This window comes from Neoarius graeffei, chromosome 1, assembly GCF_027579695.1.
Source record: "Neoarius graeffei isolate fNeoGra1 chromosome 1, fNeoGra1.pri, whole genome shotgun sequence".
NCBI lineage: Eukaryota > Metazoa > Chordata > Actinopteri > Siluriformes > Ariidae > Neoarius > Neoarius graeffei.
In genome coordinates, this window is record NC_083569.1 from 114,624,781 (window position 1) to 114,642,424 (window position 17,644).

A 17,644-nucleotide genomic window follows, 5' to 3' on the forward strand; every position below is an offset into this window, starting at 1 on the left:
CAGCCTCACATTAGCAGCGTCCTCGCTCCTATTTGCTTCAGTTGTAGATGCATTTTGTGGGGCAAACAGCACAACTTCCTCATCGGAGCTCATGTTTCGTCGCCTGAGATCGGAAGACTAGCAGCTGATAAACGTTGTGACTTGCATAAGCACTCAGTGATTAGCAATGTTCATCCAAAATGCACTCACTGTGAAACTCAGCTAGCCCCAGTAACTTAGCCCACTGCTCGGTCAAAAAAAACCCCACGAATCTTCCAATAACAACGAAAACACTGCTGACACCAGCCTGTAACCCTAAAAGTTGGCGCAAGTGCGTGGAAACTCCCGTCCTCCTTACCGGGGCGTGGAGTAAACGGGCTACAGGTGGTTTACAGAAATTCAGTTTATTGCAGTTTATTGCACTTACATACAACTTCTTCACTCCTCTCACGTCTTTTTCTCCTCTCTCCCCGTGTTCCTCTTTTCTCCTCCCCCTTGATCACTTTTCCCCGGGAACCAATTTCCTCAAGGCCCTTAACAAAATGTTATGTGAGACTGCTTTACAAAACAAAATACAAACAAAATAAAGATAATGTAATATACTCTGTTTTTATTATTATTGTTGCAGGGAGAGTTAAAGCTGTGGTGTCCATTCAGCCTGATGCACATGTGTTCATTGGAGAGCATGTTACTCTCAGATGTGACACACAGGGAGGACGAGACACTCAGTGGTCATACAGCTGGGATAAGAACAATAATAGACTCTCCACAGCTGGAGGATATATAACCTCAAAGGAGTTCAGTATCTGGTCTGTTGGTGTCTCTGTCGGTGGTTCCTACACCTGCAGAGGACAGGATTCAGAGATCAGTGATGCTGTTACACTGACTGTATCAGGTCAGTCTGTGGGGGTTTTGTTTTAATTTAATGTTTCCATTATTTTTTAGGGTTCATATTTTGAGCTGTCGGTAACTGAGTCCCTGTTTGTTTAGTTTGTCTCGTCGGCACCAGTTTCTTTCTTAATATTTATTTTTCTTTCCCAAATTCTAACAGAAAACGAGAGCACCCGAAAGGGGAAACCGAGCCGAGCCGCCATTTTGAATCCTCATTCACAGCTGTAATGCAAATGGCTTCCTCCTCGGTATACAAGTGCACTTCCATGGCTGGAAAAACACTACATTCTGCCGCCTATGTAGTGCCCTATTTATACAAATAGGAGTCATTCAGGATTCAGCCATGTTTTTGCTCGACCAAAGTTATCCAGTATTATGACCTTTATATTGCATAAATAAAGCCATTTGGTGAAACTTTGAAGAAGAGATTGTACTGGTTTAAAGTTTTTACCGAACGTAATGTTATGTATGAGGATAACATGGTCCAAAATGGGCCTCATTAACTAATGAGATCAAACTGTGAGCAAGTTAGAGGTTTTTAGCTTTCTGCTGAAATGTTTTATTAGGGCCCGAGCCCTATGGGCGAAGGCCCTATTGTTCTTGTAAGAGTTCACTATTATTATTCTTCTTCCGTCTTCTTCTTCTTCTTCTTCCGTCTTCTTCTTCTTCTTTATTTTTCTCCGCTGTTGGGCCATTTTCGGGGCGCTTGCCATGGGCGAAAACGCACGAAATTTGGCACCAGTTCCGAGAATTGCCACAGCTACTCAGAACCTGAAGCCCAAACTTGGCCGGGGCTCCGGGCCTCTATAGCGCCCCCTAACTCGTTGTGATTTTGGCCTCCCGCATTAAGGTGCCTGGGTGCCATGTAGTTTGTAGTAGTGGCATGCCATTTGGTAGGCATATGTATCTCACTAAGCCGGACAAAAATGTAATGCCAATGCATTAGCCACGCCCAACAGGAAGTGAGGTAATTTCACTTTTGTGCGAAATGCATGGCCACGAAGACGGCGCAACTCCTCCTACACCGTTCATAGGAATGTCACCAAAATTGATACACATCATCTACAGACATGGCTGACAAAAGTTACTAAATACGTTTCACGTAGGATAAGCCGTTCAGAAGTTATACGTCAATCAATTTTCGCTGCAAAATTTTACATGCTTAAAAATTCATAACAAATCTTCTGATTGCTCAAAACTGCTCATACTTCACACGCAAATCACTCATTGGGCTTCTGACACGTTACCCAATTTCTGTGATATTTCGCCACTGGGGGCGCTATTTTTGGGCAAAAATTCCAATCTTTCCTCAAATTTGGTCAAACTTCACGGCCACCCTCTTACTACCTCCCATGTCATGTCTACCACATTTTGGAAATTTTCGTCCATGGGGGGCGCTGTTCTTGGCCGTTGCAATTGCTCCAAAACGGGTTTTTGGTAAATAATTCCATAATGCTTTTCCTTCACACCACTACCTTGTGATAGTACGTTGCTGTTGTAGACACTTATTTTTCCAACTCATAATCGCTCATGTACAGCATAGCGCCACCTACTGACATGGGAAAAACCAAAAAATTTATTCTTCAAAAATCTATATCTCATCTTCTATTTACTCAATTGTCATCAAACTTCATACGCAAACTCTTCATAGCTCACCTGACATCTACACCAAATTTTGTGCACTTTCGCCCCTGGGGGTCCTGGTTATGGCTAAAATGATATTGCAGCTTCTGATTTGTCAAACTTGCCAAGCAAACTCTTTACAAGACCCTTATTGGCGCGCTTGCCATGGTCGACAACGCACGAAACTTGGCTCCTTTTTCTTAGACTGCCACCGCTACTGAGAACCAGAAGCCCAGATCCAGGCGGGCCTCAGGGCCTCTATAGCGCCCCCTAACTCGTTGTGATTTTGGCCTCCCGCATTAAGGTGCCTGGTTGCCGTGTAGTTTGTAGTAGTGGCATGCCATTTGGTACGCATATGTATCTCTCTAAGGCGGACAAAAATGTAATGCCAATGCATTAGCCACGCCCAACAGGAAGTGAGGTAATTTCACTTTTGTGCGAAATGCATGGCCACGAACACGGCGCAACTCCTCCTTGACCGTTCATAGGAATGTCACCAAAAATTGATACACTAGATCTACAGACATGGCTGACAAAAGTTTCTAAATACGTTTCACATAGGATAAACCGTTCAGAAGTTATACGTCAATCAATTTTCACTGCAAAATTTTACATGCTTAAAAATTCATTACAAATCTTCTAATTGCTCAAAACTGCTCATACTTCACACGCAAATCACTCATTGGGCTTCTGACATGTTTCCCAATTTCTGTGATATTTCGCCACTGGGGGCGCTATTTTTGGGCAAAAATTCCAATCTTTCCTCAAATTTGGTCAAACTTCACGGCCACCCTCTTACTACCTCCCATGTCATGTATACCACATTTTGGAAATTTTCGTCCATGGGGGGCGCTGTTTTTGGCCGACGCAATTGCTCCAAAACGGGTTTTTGGTAAATAATTCCATAATGCTTTTCCTTCACACCACTACCTTGTGGTAATGTCTCTTGCCGAAGAAGCTGTGGAAGGTATTTCGCGGGGACGCATGCCCCCGCCCCCCTTGGCCGCTGGCGCGAGGGCCCGTCGAGGCCGCTTGCGGCTTTAATTTTATTTCTTCTTCCTCAGAGTAGTGAAACTCGCTCTCGCTGTGAACACTGTCGTTATCGCTATCCATGCTGTAAAATTAATGCTATTCTCCTGAGAAATGCTGGCAAACATTTAGGATACAGACCCGCTCGCCAGCCAATCAGAGCGCAGGATTTGCACCGCGAAAAAAATATAAATGTTTATGTTAGAAATATTTCTGAAAGCATTTAATGAGCACAGTGAATCTATTGCTTCTGTTGTGAAGTGAAAACCAGCTCTGACACCTTCATCATTTCATACCAACAGAAAAACCCAAAGCGACTGTGAGAGTGAATCCTCAGAGCTCCGTCTACACTGGAGACACCATCACTCTGAGCTGTGAGCTGCAGCAGGGGGCTGGATGGAAGTTTCACTGGGACAAAAATTATCAGTATGTGAACACTGGAGCGACAAACACCAACACACACAATGTGACAGTTGATACTGAAACCGGGTATCGGTGTATCGCACGCAGGCGTAACGCATGGGCAAACACAGACTACGACACAGACTACAGTGATGAAGTCAGGATTACAGTAAGAGGTACAGCATAAAATTTTCACTTTTTTCAACAGGTTAAATTAGGAGGGGTGTGAATAAAATACTGCATAATTATAGCAATTCCATGTTATTCTATGATGTTTTAAATAATCTTGAAATAGGTTTTAAAAGGTAGGTGTTATTTGTGGTCAGTGAGGTTGAACAAGGCTCAGTAAAGTCAGTAAAACAGTTGAATGTGTGTTTATCAGGGAGAGATTCACTCTCATATGTGAGATACAGACTGGTGGATGCAGGTGATACAACTTTTATTTCACAAAATATTATTATTATTATTATTATAAACCATTCAGTGATGATGAGAAGAATGAACACATTCCTCATCTCTTATAAAGGTGTTTATACCTGTATGGAAACAGAGAAGTGCAGAAATACTCACTATAACATTATTCCATGTAACTGTTGAATTCTGGATTCTGATTGGTCAAAAGGTGTTGATTAATTTTCTATAACAGCAGCTCTGACAGTGCACTCATTCTAATATGGTACTGTTTCTATAGTAACAGCTCTTTCAAAGGGACTTGTACAGTGGATGAGTCACATAATCTAAGCCCGATGATAGAGAGATTAAAAACATGTAATTTAACAAAACAATAAAAAAGTGTATAATTGTTATGGTGAAGTTTTCTGTCGGAAGATGTTTGTTTATTTACCTTAAGGAAGGAGTCTCCAGTGTCAGCTCACTGTAACAGTCAGAGGTAAAACTTTAGCTTTAAGTTTTCTGACAAAGACAGAGGAGGTGTAGAAGAGAACCGCTTCCAACGGTGAGTCAGTGAGCGCTGTCAGAGCTGAAATCTTCAGAGAGAGAGAGAGAGATATGTGTTTATGTCTTCAGCTTCTCTTTTAGTGGATACAAGTCAGACGCATGAGTGACGCACAGTCATTGTATGAGTGACGTGCCTCAGAAGTACTACATAAGTATTCCACACTTGCTATTTGTGCGGCCTGCAAGACAAAAGTACATCTCACTTTCTACCCCTATGTGTGGTGTGCACGCAGCGCATGCGACACGAGGGGCAAGACTCTGGGTATATACAGTTAGGTCCATGTATCTTTGGACACTGACACAAATTTTGTTTTTTTACCTGTTTACTGAAACATATTCAGGTTATAGTTATATAATGGACAAAGTCCAGACTTTCAGCTTTCATTTGAGCGTATCCACATTAAAATTGGATGAAGGGTTTAGGAGTTTCAGCTCCTTAACATGTGCCACCCTGTTTTAAAGGGACCAAAAGTAATTGGACAATTGACTCAAAGGCTATTTCATGGGCAGGTGTGGGCAATTCCTTCATTATGTCATTCTTAATTAAGCAGATAAAAGGCCTGGATTTGATTTGAGGTGTGGTGCTTGCATTTGGAAGATTTTGCTGTTAAGAAAACATGCGGTCAAAAGAGCTCTCCATGCAGGTGAAACAAGCCATCCTTAAGCTGCGAAAACAGAAAAAACCCATCCGAGAAATTGCTACAATATTAGGAGTGGCAAAATCTACAGTTTGGTACATCCTGAGAAAGAAAGAAAGCACTGGTGAACTCATCAATGCAAAAAGACCTGGACAGCCACAGAAGACAACAGTGGTGGATGATCGCAGAATAATTTCCATTGTGAAGAGAAACCCCTTCACAACAGCCAACCAAGTGAACAACACTCTCCAGGAGGTAGGCGTATCAATATCCAAATCTACCATAAAGAGAAGACTGTGTGAAAGTAAATACAGAGGGTTCACTGCACGGTGCAAGCCACTCATAAGCCTCAAGAATCAAAAGGCTCGATTGGACTTTGCTTAAAAAACATCTAAAAAAGCCAGCACAGTTCTGGAAGAACATTCTTTGGACAGATGAAACCAAGATCAACCTCTACCAGAATGATGGAAAGAAAAAAAGTATGGCGAAGGCGTGGTACAGCTCATGATCCAAAGCATACCACATCATCTGTAAAACACTGCGGAGGCAGTGTGATGTCTTGGGCATGCATGGCTGCCAGTGGCACTGGGTCACTAGTGTTTATTGAAGATGTGACCAGGACAGAATCAGCCAGATGAATTCTGAGGTATTCAGAGACATACTGTGTGCTCAAATCCAGCCAAACTGATTGGTCGGCGTTTCATAATACAGATGGACAATGACCCAAAACAAAGCCAAAGCAACCCAGGAGTTTATTAAAGCAAAGAAGTGGAATATTCTTGAATGGCCAAGTCAGTCACCTGATCTCAACCCAATTGAGCATGCATTTCACTTGTTAAAGACTAAACTTCAGACAGAAAGGCCCACAAACAAACAGCAACTGAAAACCGCTGCAGTAAAGGCCTGGCAGAGCATTAAAAAGGAGGAAACACAGCGTCTGGTGATGTCCATGAGTTCAAGACTTCAGACATTCATTGCCAACAAAGGGTTTTCAACCAAGTATTAGAAATGAACATTTTATTTACAATTATTTAATTTGTCCAGTTACTTTTGAGCCCCTGAAATGAAGGGATTGTGCTTAAAAAATGCTTTAGTTCCTCACATTTTTATGCAATCATTTTGTTCAACCCACTGAATTAAAGCTGAAAGTCTGAACTTCAACTGCATCTGAATTGTTTTCAAAATTCATTGTGGTAATGTACAGAACCAAAATTAGAAAAATGTCTCTGTCCAAATATTTATGGCCCTAACTGTATAGTGGGGAGGAACCAAGGAACCAATCATGTAGTAAGTACAGGGTTTCCCATACATAGACCATTGTGTGGCGCAGCGCCACACAATCAGACTCGCGATTTTGAAAAAAAAAAAAAAAAAATCCGTTGCGTATCGTTCCGTTCATTCATAGTGCTCGCTCTTCTCGTTCATGCGCGCGCACACAGAGAGAGAGACGGAGAGGCGTGTCCACAGGCCTGCCGGTGCGCCTGTTAGGCTAATTAAAAATAACGCAAGGTAGCCTACGTCGTGCTCGTGATGAGCTTCATCATAGTCTTCTTGGCTTACAGGAAACGTACATCCCTGAGTCAGGCTATAAACCAATTTTGATGCATACAGTAGCAGCTTGATGCGAGGAACCGGCCTTATTGCATTATCCCGTTTAAGCAATCACTTCCCTTACGATAGGGCACTGGAGTTGTTTTTTTTTTTTTTCAGGAAGCCACGCGGAATTAAATAGGGCATGCAGGCTTTGCACCAATTAGGGTAATGCTTTTTCATTATTGTTAGTTGCGTTGGTGTTACCTTAAGTGGTTTCTTGCATCTAATTATGATATTTTATTATTTTGTTGTTACATTATACTATTTATTTCATTTTAGTTTTGGTTGAGGTAAGTGTTGAGCTCAGTATTTAAAATAAAAACCTCCAGCTTGTTTTTTGCAATTTATTCCTTGAATGTCAACTAAAGAATGATTGAAAGATTGCCACCAAAAAGGCAAAAAACTAAGGTCAGAACCAGAGATGCACCGATTGACCAGCTGCTGATCGGAATCGGCCGATTTTCCCGTGATCGGCCATGACCGGCCGGTCAAAATTAAAATATGCCGATTTTCTGCCGATCAAAACTCGTGTATCACATAGAGATGAAAGTGGAAATACTCGTAATTCGCAACTAAAAAGACTGCAGCTACACTGGCAGCTTGAACATGCTTTCTAGTGCGACTGTGTTGCGCTTGCGCAGAACAGTGTCAGTCCTGCGCACCTAACGAGCTCCGGCGCGTGCGCGGTTAACAACAACAAAATTCACTATATTTGGATATCCACATATAGAGAATTTTTTTTGTGCCAGATATTGGATGTGAAAAGAAGAAAACGTTTGTGGTTGTGTGAATTTCCCATTACAGGAATGTTAGCCTATTACCAAACATCTAGTTAGATTTGTACAAAGAGAGAGAGAGAGAAATGCCTTTTTGTTTGTTTTACGACCTTGGTTGCACTTGATTCCATTGGAAATTACTCTACAAATACACATTTGACAAAGATGATAGAATGGCTACGGTATAAGTATGACTGGAAATTATTTTTGTATTTTGATACTGAATGAAGAAATGGGTTGTTCTATAAGGCATAAGTTTTCAGATCTAAATAAGCTTATGAAAGTGTGTTCCATAGGCAAATAATATATGAGGGGGAAGTTGTTTTTGTGCCAAATATTGGATGGGAAAAGAAAAAAAATGTTTGTGTGACTTTCCTATTTCAGGAATTAATATGTTAATACCAAACATGAAGAATGTTCTTTGTAAAATCTATGTCTTTGTTTGTTTTCAACCTTTGAGGTGTTAAATTTATTACTGAAAATCTGGCAGAATGTTCTATTAAAGAAAAAGAAAATAGTCTTTGTGTGTGCTGTGAAGTGGTTTGAAAAAACGAAATTGGAATCAGCCAAAATCAGTATCGGCAGGTCACACTCCATCGGAAATCGGAATCGGCCCAAAAAATTGCAATCGGTGCATCTCAAGTAAAAACTAAACTTTAACTTCAATTTTGGTGAGTAATTTTCATAAATTTAAAAGACAGGTTTTCCACCAACATCAAGACCAGCAAACTAATGGCCTGCCCTGTAATGTAAAGTTGGGTCGAGGCATGAAACCAGGCAGGGTTCTGGTAAAAATTGTTTTAGCTGTCTAGAGAACTTAAAAGAATTTAGATTGAACTGAATAATCTCAAATGCTTCTTGTAGCTTTAAAATAGTCCCAGCAGGTGACTCTGAATAAAATTACTGTGTGTTTGAACACCGCCCGCTGTAAACACTTTGCATACACCCCAATGACTGACTCCACCGACCACCACGACACCACCGCGCACGATTCCCTCATTGGCACAGTGGAGCACCACAAATTGCTACCTGGTCTGTGGGAAACACTGCAGTAGCATTGTAGAAGGGAAGAAGACCACCTCATTTGCTGTTTTTGAGTATATATTAATTTACCATGCAAACGTAAATAATAAAACATAAGGGAATAATGCATTTTATTACATTGTAAAAAATCCCAACTAAATAGCCCAACAGTTTGGGCACTGAAACACACTTGGACTCCGAGCTGCTGTCCTGCTCCTACTCCTGCTGAGTGGTGGGACGGGGTGTCGGGATGTCCTTCTCCTCATCACTGAGCATGGCACGATGGCCTGACAGCGATGATGGGATTGCAGTGTCCTCACTTCTGGGCATCGTTAGCTGAAACATACACGAAAATCAGCATATATTAATTACATAAGCATATAGATACTGAAATGGATGTTTAAAGCATGTGTATTTACCTGTGAAAATCCCTCTGGCGGGGTGCTGTGCCTTCTGCCAGCTTGAAGGCAAACTTCTCCCTGTCCGTGCAGGGCTCACCAGTGCTGCTACCATCATCATCAAACTCTTCCTCCCCCTCTGCTGTTTCAGGCTGGGTTACTTCACTTTTGCTCACTTCTTCTTGGGTACCATTTTTATGCCTCCGCCACCGTAAGGTGCAGAAGGCATTATGTTTTCGGGTTGTCCGTCTGTCCATGCGTGCGTCCATCCCGAAACCTTGTGAACGCGATATCTCAAGGGCTAATCAAAGGAATTTCACCAAACTTTCACCATTTGTGCGCTTTGGGACAAAAACTGATTAGATTTTGAGATCAAAAGGTCAAAGGTCAAGGTCACTGTGAGGTCAAATGTCTGTCTGAAAACCTTGAGAACACAATATCTCCAAGGCAGATGAAAGGAATTTCACCAAACTTTCACGATTTGTGCATTTGGGGACAAGGATAAACTGATGAGATTTTGAGATCAAAAGGTCTAAGGTCAAGGTCACTGTGAAGTCAAATGTCTGTCCGAAAATCTTGTGAACACTATCTCCAAGGCTAATACAAGTAGTTTCACCAGGTCAAGATTACTGAGAGGTCAAATGTCCATCCCCAAGTCACAACTTAATAAGGCGTGTAGTCTACCAGGCGGAGACATCCCCATCGACACCGTTGGCGTCGAGTTCTATCTAGTCTAAACTTCATCTCATCTCATTATCTCTAGCCGCTTTATCCGTCTACAGGGTCGCAGGCAAGCTGGAGCCTATCCCAGCTGACTACGGGCGAAAGGCGGGGTACACCCTGGACAAGTCGCCAGGTCATCACAGGGCTAGTCTAAACTTTAAACTGAAAATTAAATTTTTCCCACAAAATATCCAATGTTCTTCAGTCGAAAGACAGATGCAGAATGCTGCAGGAGTGGTTTTATACCCACTCCTGGCTTGCGTCACACGCAAGTTATGAGTGATTGTAACATGCTAATCACATGCATCACACGCGCTTCACAAATGCGGCCTGAACTCGGAGCGCAGGAAACTGGTAAAATGCAAGTCTCATACACTCCACCCTCACTGAACACGCACTGATCACACGCGTCAGATATACGCTTTCCATGGGGTAACGGCACAATTTTCCCCACGCCTCGAGGAAGTCAGGTGTGCAACCTGTACTTGACAAGTACTTTGCCCGTACTCCCCCAAACTTTCCCCCGGGTTCACCGCGACCCTGCGGCACGGCTGCAAGCTACCAAACCCTGCGGCCCGTGCGTGTCCAAAACACTTACAGCAGGTTGTGAGTGAGGCTTCACTGTACATTTTGATATCATGAGAAAAAATAAGTTCTGAAGAAAATACCTTTTGTTATTTCAAAATCAAGAAAGTCATTATATCAAGATAACAGAATTGAGAAAAGAATAAATAAATAAATAACTCATGGTCTTTCTGGACTTCCGGAGTGGTATCTACTGACTGGGATAAGATTCATTTGGCCAATTTCATTAGTTTGATTAAATACAGTTATTATTGCACCTTCTTTTGGCTGCTCCCGATTAGGAGTCACCACAGCGGATCTTTCGTCTCCATTGCTCCCTGTCTTCCGCATCCTTCTCTACCACACCTGCCACTTTCATGTCCTTTCTCACCACATCCATGTACAGTGCTCAGCATAAATGAGTACACCCCCTTTGAAAAGTAACATTTTAAATAATCTCAATGAACACAAACAATTTCCAAAATGTTGACAAGACAAAGTTTAATATAACATCTGTTTAACTTATGACGGGAAAAAGTAAGGTTAATAATATAACTTCGATCACACATTTTTCAGTTTTACTCAGATTAGGGTGGTGCAAAGATGAGTACACCCCACAACAAAAACTACTACATCTAGTACTTTGTATGGCCTCCATGATTTTTAATGACAGCACCAAGTCCTCTAGGCATGGAATGAACAAGTTGGCGACATTTTGCATCATCAATCTTTTTCCATTCTTCAACAATGACCTCTTTTAGTGACTGGATGCTGGATGGAGAGTGATGCTCAACTTGTCTCTTCATAATTTCCCATAGGTGTTCGATTGGGTTCAGATCAGGAGACATACTTGGCCACTGAATCACTTTCACCCTGTTCTTCAGAAATCCAACAGTGGCCTTAGATGTGTGTTTAGGATCATTGTCATGTTGGAAAAGTGCACAACGACCAAGAGCACGGAGTGATGGTAGCATCTTCTCTTTCAGTATAGAGCAATACGTCTGTGAGTTCATGATGCCATCAATGAAATGCAGCTCCCCAACACCAGCAGCACTCATGCAACCCCACATAAGGACACTGCCACCACCATGTTTCACCGTAGGCACCATGCATTTTTCTTTGTATTCCTCACCTTTGCAATGCCATATAGTTTTGAAGCCATCAGTTCCAAAAACATTTATCTTGGTCTCATCACTCCAGAGTATAGAGTCCCAGTAGTCTTCATCTTTGTCAGCATGGGCCCTGGAAAACTCTAGGTGGGCTTTTTTGTGCCTGGGCATTAGGAGAGGCTTCTTTCGTGGACGGCATCCATGCATGCCATTCCTCTGCAGTGTACACTGTATTGTGTCACGGGAAATAGTCACCCCAGTTTGGCTTTCTACTTCTTTAGATAACTGCAATGAGCTTGCATGTCGATTTTCTTCAGCCCTTCTCATCAGAAGACGTTCCTGTCGAGGTGTTAACTTCCATGGACGACCTGGACATCTCTGTGAAATGGTTGCAGTTCCATCTTTCTTAAATTTTTGTACCACTTTTCCTACAGTATTCTGACTGATGAGTAAAGCTTTCCTGATGATCTTGTAGCCTTCACCTTTGTGGTGGAAATAAATTATTTTCTTTGGGGAATTCTGAAGAGACAAGTTGAGCATCACTCTCTGTCCAGCATCCAGTCACTAAAAGAGGTCATTGCTGAAGAATGGAAAAAGATTGATGTTGCAAAATGTTGCCAACTTGTTCATTCCATGCCTAGAAGGCTTGGTGCTGTCATTAAAAATCATGGAGGCCATACAAAGTACTATATGAAGTAGTTTTTGTTGTGGGGTGTACTCATTTTTGCACCACCCTAATTTGAGTAAAACTGAAAAATGTGTAATCTCAGTTATATTATTAACCTTACATTTTCATGTTATAAGTTAAACAGATGTTATATTAAACTTTGTCTTGTCAACATTTTGGAAATTGTTTGTGTTCATTGAGATGTTGTTTAAAATGTTGCTTTTCAAAGGGGGTGTACTCATTTACGCTGAGCACGGCATCTCCTCTTTGGCCTTCCTTGTTTTCGTGAGCCTGGCAGCTCCATCAACATTCTCCTTCCAACATGCTCTGCATCTCTTCTCAGGATGTGCCCATACCATCTCAGTCTCATCTCTCTTAGCTTAATTCCCAAGCTCTCCACATGTGCTGTCCCCCTGATGTGTTCGTTCCTTATCCTGTCCAACCTTGTCACTCCCATCACAAACCTCAACATCCTCAACTCCGCCACCTCCAACTTTGCCTCCTGTCTCTTCGTTAAGGGTCCGGTCTCCAATCCATACATCACAGCTGGTCTCACTACTGTCTTATACATCTTACCTTTCACTTTTGCTGGGACTTTCCCATTACAAATGACTCCCGAAATCCTGCTCCAACTTCTCCACCCTGCCTGCACTCTCTTTCTCACCTCACTATCGCAGCCCCCATTTTCCTGCACAGTTGATCCCAGGTACTTAAATTCACCAACTTTCTTTACATCTACTCCTTTCATCTTCACTACACTCTCATCCCCATTCTCACTGATGCACATGTATTCTGTTTTGCTACTGCTCAACTTCATTCCTCTTCGTTCCAGTGCATACCTCCATCTCTCCAAACCCAGCTCAACCTCCTTTCTACTTTCACCACATATCACAATATCATCCGCAAACATCATGTTCCATGGTGACTCTTGCCTCACTTTGTCCATCAAGCAAACAAGAAAGGACTCAAAGCAGATCCTTGATGAAGTCCCATCTTCACCTTGAACCATTCAGTCGTTCCAACTGCACACCTCACTGCTGTTTCACTGTTCTCATACATGTCTTGCACCACTCTAATATACTTCTCATTCACTCCACACTTTCTCATACAATACCATAACTCATCTCTCGGCACTCTATCGTATGCTTTCTCCAGGTCTACAAAACACAACGTAGCTTTCTCTGGCCTTCCCTGTACTTCTCCATTAACATTCTTAAAGCAAAAATTGCATCCGACGTGCTCTTCCTTGGCATAAACCCGTACTGCTGTTTTCACAGATTGCTACCTCTCTTCTCAATCTCACCTCCAATACCCTTTCCCATAACTTCATGGTGTGGTTAATCAATTTTATCCCTCTGTAATTACCGCAGCTCTGCACATCTCCCTTATTCTTGTATATTGGGACGAGCACACTTTCTCCATTCATTCAGCATTTTCTCATTCTCTAAGATCTTATGAAACAATCTCCATTTATCCAGGCTTGGGCTCAGCACCAAGAGTATGCTTATGCACCCCCACTGGCTGGATTACAGTTATTATTGCACCTACTGGTTAAAAATAGGAACTGCAACAAGCACTGGGGCAGAGATTTCTCCCCCCCCAATGGTTGGGTTGCCAGATTGAGCTATGTTAAGGAAAAGGATGGTGATTTTGTATTTCTATATTGGAATTTTCATGGCACTGTTATTCATATCAAAAGCAGTGTACAATTAAAGTGTTGCTTGAAAGTACAGAAAATCATCATCATCGTTTAACTGAACGACTTCAACATTTATCAGGGTCAGGAGGAAGGTTGAACACCAGACCTCAGCTCATATCTGTGCTCTCGCTGGTTATTTTCATTATCCAGTGTAGTAAGATTATTCTTCCTTAACTCTCTTTCTTCTCTGGCCTGTTTCTGTTCAGTTTTGCACTGCAAAGTCTGACAAATTTCCATTATTTAAACCAAGCTCAGTTTCAGCCTGGCAGCAGTGACCTGGTCCATGAGCTGGTACATTTATGAACACTGGCTATAGTGTAAGCACCATCAACACTTTAGTTTCACTAATTTCCACAGCAGGCTCCGAGTGGCATCACACTGCCAAGTCCATTAGTTTGGTTTTGTATGAAAATCCCAGGAATGCATTGGATTTTATTGGTTCAAATAATGGAAATTTTTGAAATGTCATCTTTTTTCTGTAAATGTTTTCTAAGAGTACAAATAAAACAAATTTGTAACACATAGCAAAGACAAGTAGAGTGTGTGTTCTTTATTTTTCAAATGTTAATGTTAAGATTAAATTATTTCTAATGCATACACTAAGTAATACAAATAGGCACTGTGTGAAAACCACTTAATGTTCAGCATTAATTTTGGAAACATGCAGAAAAAACCCTGCTGATTAATTTCTGAATACGAATCATTTCACCCAAGTCATTAAAAATGAACTAGAAAGGCACTCGGTGGAGTGCATACCTCTGGTGCACACACACACACTCGCACTGTAAAAACCTATACAATTCCCAGCCACTTTATTAGAAATGAAGTTGTGGTCAGAATTTTACAAAAGACTTTTTCTTTTTCTGTGGCAGAATGATTGTATAACTTTCATAGAAAAAATTATTTGGTGCACTACTTTTAATTTATTTGGGGATTTCTGAAATCAACACGCAGTCAAAAATATATAGACGCACAACATCCTCATATTTGGTTAAATGTCCCTTAGTAAGTTTCACCTTGATCAGACACTTTTGGTCACCATCAACAAGCTTCTGGCAGAATTCTGGTTGGATATTTGACCACTCTTCCTGGCAAAATTGGTTGAGTTCAAGTTGCTTTGTATGTTTCCAGCAAAAACCCAACTTTGAAATATATTTTTGAGAGGGTTGAGGTCAGGACTTGCTTAAAGCTTAATGTTAGCCTGCTTTATCCATTCCACAACCAGATTTGATGCGTGTTTGGGGTCATTGTCCTGTTGGAACACCCAACTCTGTTCAAGCTTCTGATGATCTGAGGTTATGCTGAAGAATTCTGAGGTAGTCCTCCTTAATTATTCCATCCACTTTGTGCAGTGAACCAGTTCCACTGGTAGTCTTTGTTCATTCGTTCACCGACAAACTTTAGTCAAGCACTAACATCCCCATATCATCACAGCTGTTGGCTTTTGAACATTGTGCTAGTAACAGTCTGGATGGTCCCTATCCTCTTCAGCCTGCAGGACGTAACATCCATGATTTCTAAAAACAGTTCTTGTCAGACCACAGCACAGTGTTGTCGTCAAGACTGCCTAAACCGAGACCAAGACAAGACCACAGTGTATCAAGACCAAGACTTTGAGGGGTCGAGACCGAGACAAGACCAGACCAGTGTCCCAAACTGCATGATACACTTATGATAAAATGTGGAACGTGCAAACCATAGGCACCCCTCAAATAGACCTGTAAGTAATCCACATTCCCATAAAAACACCCACAGAAAACAAATGAAGATTCTTGTTCATTCACATGATATGGACATTGTGAAAGACCACAAAAACGTGGACTTTAAAGTAGAGTTTGGTTGCATTTTAGAAATAGAGACTGCAACATTCTGTGACCTAAACGTGCATGATGGGGTCTCATTATGATGCCCCCTCTACTAAAAACCCTCTCCACTGGTGTTGAGGAGGCAGGGACTGACAGCACCTTCAGTGCCAACTTGTGGAGTTGTGAGAATGGGTCATGGTTTTTGGCCCAGAAGGTGAGTGCATTGTCAGAGTTATTGATGGCATCGAAGTATTTGCTTATCTGTGTTATAACACTTGAATCCTGGGCTGAGTTGCGCTTCTTGTGAGCCTTGTAGCGGGACAGAAGGCGTGGGCATTTGACTGGTGGCGAATCTCGAGATGAATCCACATTCATGGCCCCAGAGTCAGCTGCATCTCCTTCACTGTCGATCATGTTCTCCACCTCTGACAACAAAGTGTCTGAAAAACAAACAAATACACAATGACAGGATTAAAACCATAATTCAACTTTGACTGTGTAAGGACTTTTTTTTTTACCATTTCTTTCCCTGGATAATACTAAAAAAGGGAAAAAGGGACAGATGTGATGAGTGATTGAGCGAGCCAGACTCATGGATTAAAGCAAAAAAAAAAAATCTGACTGAAAAAAAAAAAGCTCCATGTCATTGGCCCCTACCACATCAGCGATGCGTCAAATTTTAAACACCGTGTTGTCCATTATCCCCTAGGCCCCTACTTATAGTGCATTTACATAATTTTAACAATGACTAAAGCTAAGGCAAGACTTTACCATTGTCATTACTGGCTATAAATGATGAAACATCAAGTTTTCAGCGCAAAGTGCAAATTTATTTCAACAATACTTTAGTAATGCACAACAGTGGTTAAGAGAAAAGTGCAAGTGCAGTTGAACTTGAACCATGCTTTCAAAAGAGTGGAACAGAAAGAACTAAAAGTAAAGTGAAAGTTCACTTTTTCTGCTTCTTCACAGTGAAGCCAAAGGCATCTAGTTTTTTGCCATTGCTTCCATAGACTTTTTATGGCAAACTACACAAAAGCACACACCTGCCATTTTCATCTTTTTGCACCATGAACTAAATGGCTTGCCATTATCGCCCATTTCATTTAGCCAAGCCCATCTCCACTTATTCTTTACTGTTTTGTCGATGTGTGACACATCTGTGCTTTCATTTAAAAGAAGCGCGTCCATGCTGGCAAAACCGAAAGTAACTTCACGCGCTCTAGTGATGGAAATCGAAGGGCCTGTCCAGTGGCCTTATACGCAGTACACGAGTTGGGGGGGGGGGGGATGTAGGGGGAGGCATCCCCCTTCTGAAATAAAAATCTCAAATCATTCCCCTTATAAAACGGCCATCCCCCCATCACATCCCTTGTGCCATTTTACCGATTAATGTGGAAGTTAGCCTACTATTATTTTAACAAATATTACTACCATTTCAACATAAGAGGCTTTGCGCAGTGATAGCCTACATGTAGCCGGATAAAAAAGACGCATATTTATTTATTCAGTTGCACCGCTCATTCACACCTATACGGAGGTTTCAGTCACTGAAAACAGCTACTTTCGCAAACTCGGGGCAGAGTGGAGATTTCTGAAAACTCCATCTTCAGACACGCATGTAAATCGGGAAAACGAAGCAACAGTGGGCGAGAGGGCGCGCGTGAATATAATGAGTCATAGGTGTGAATCTTTCACCAAATGCCAATTGTCCCGGTTCTTCATGAAATCGCACGTGCAAATTCATCAGGTTAACTTTCAAATAACT

General features: G+C 41.7%; 1 protein-coding gene across 1 annotated transcript in view; it reads left to right on the forward strand.

Annotated features, from left to right (window-relative positions):
- LOC132882146 (obscurin-like) overlaps window positions 1-17,644 on the forward strand; it is a 181,504-nt gene that overhangs the window by 97,125 nt on the left and 66,735 nt on the right. The window contains exons 8-9 of the mRNA XM_060915420.1: window positions 608-874; window positions 3,825-4,100. Of these exons, the coding sequence (XP_060771403.1) occupies window positions 608-874; window positions 3,825-4,100 (543 nt within the window). The remainder of the gene's footprint in view (window positions 1-607; window positions 875-3,824; window positions 4,101-17,644) is intronic.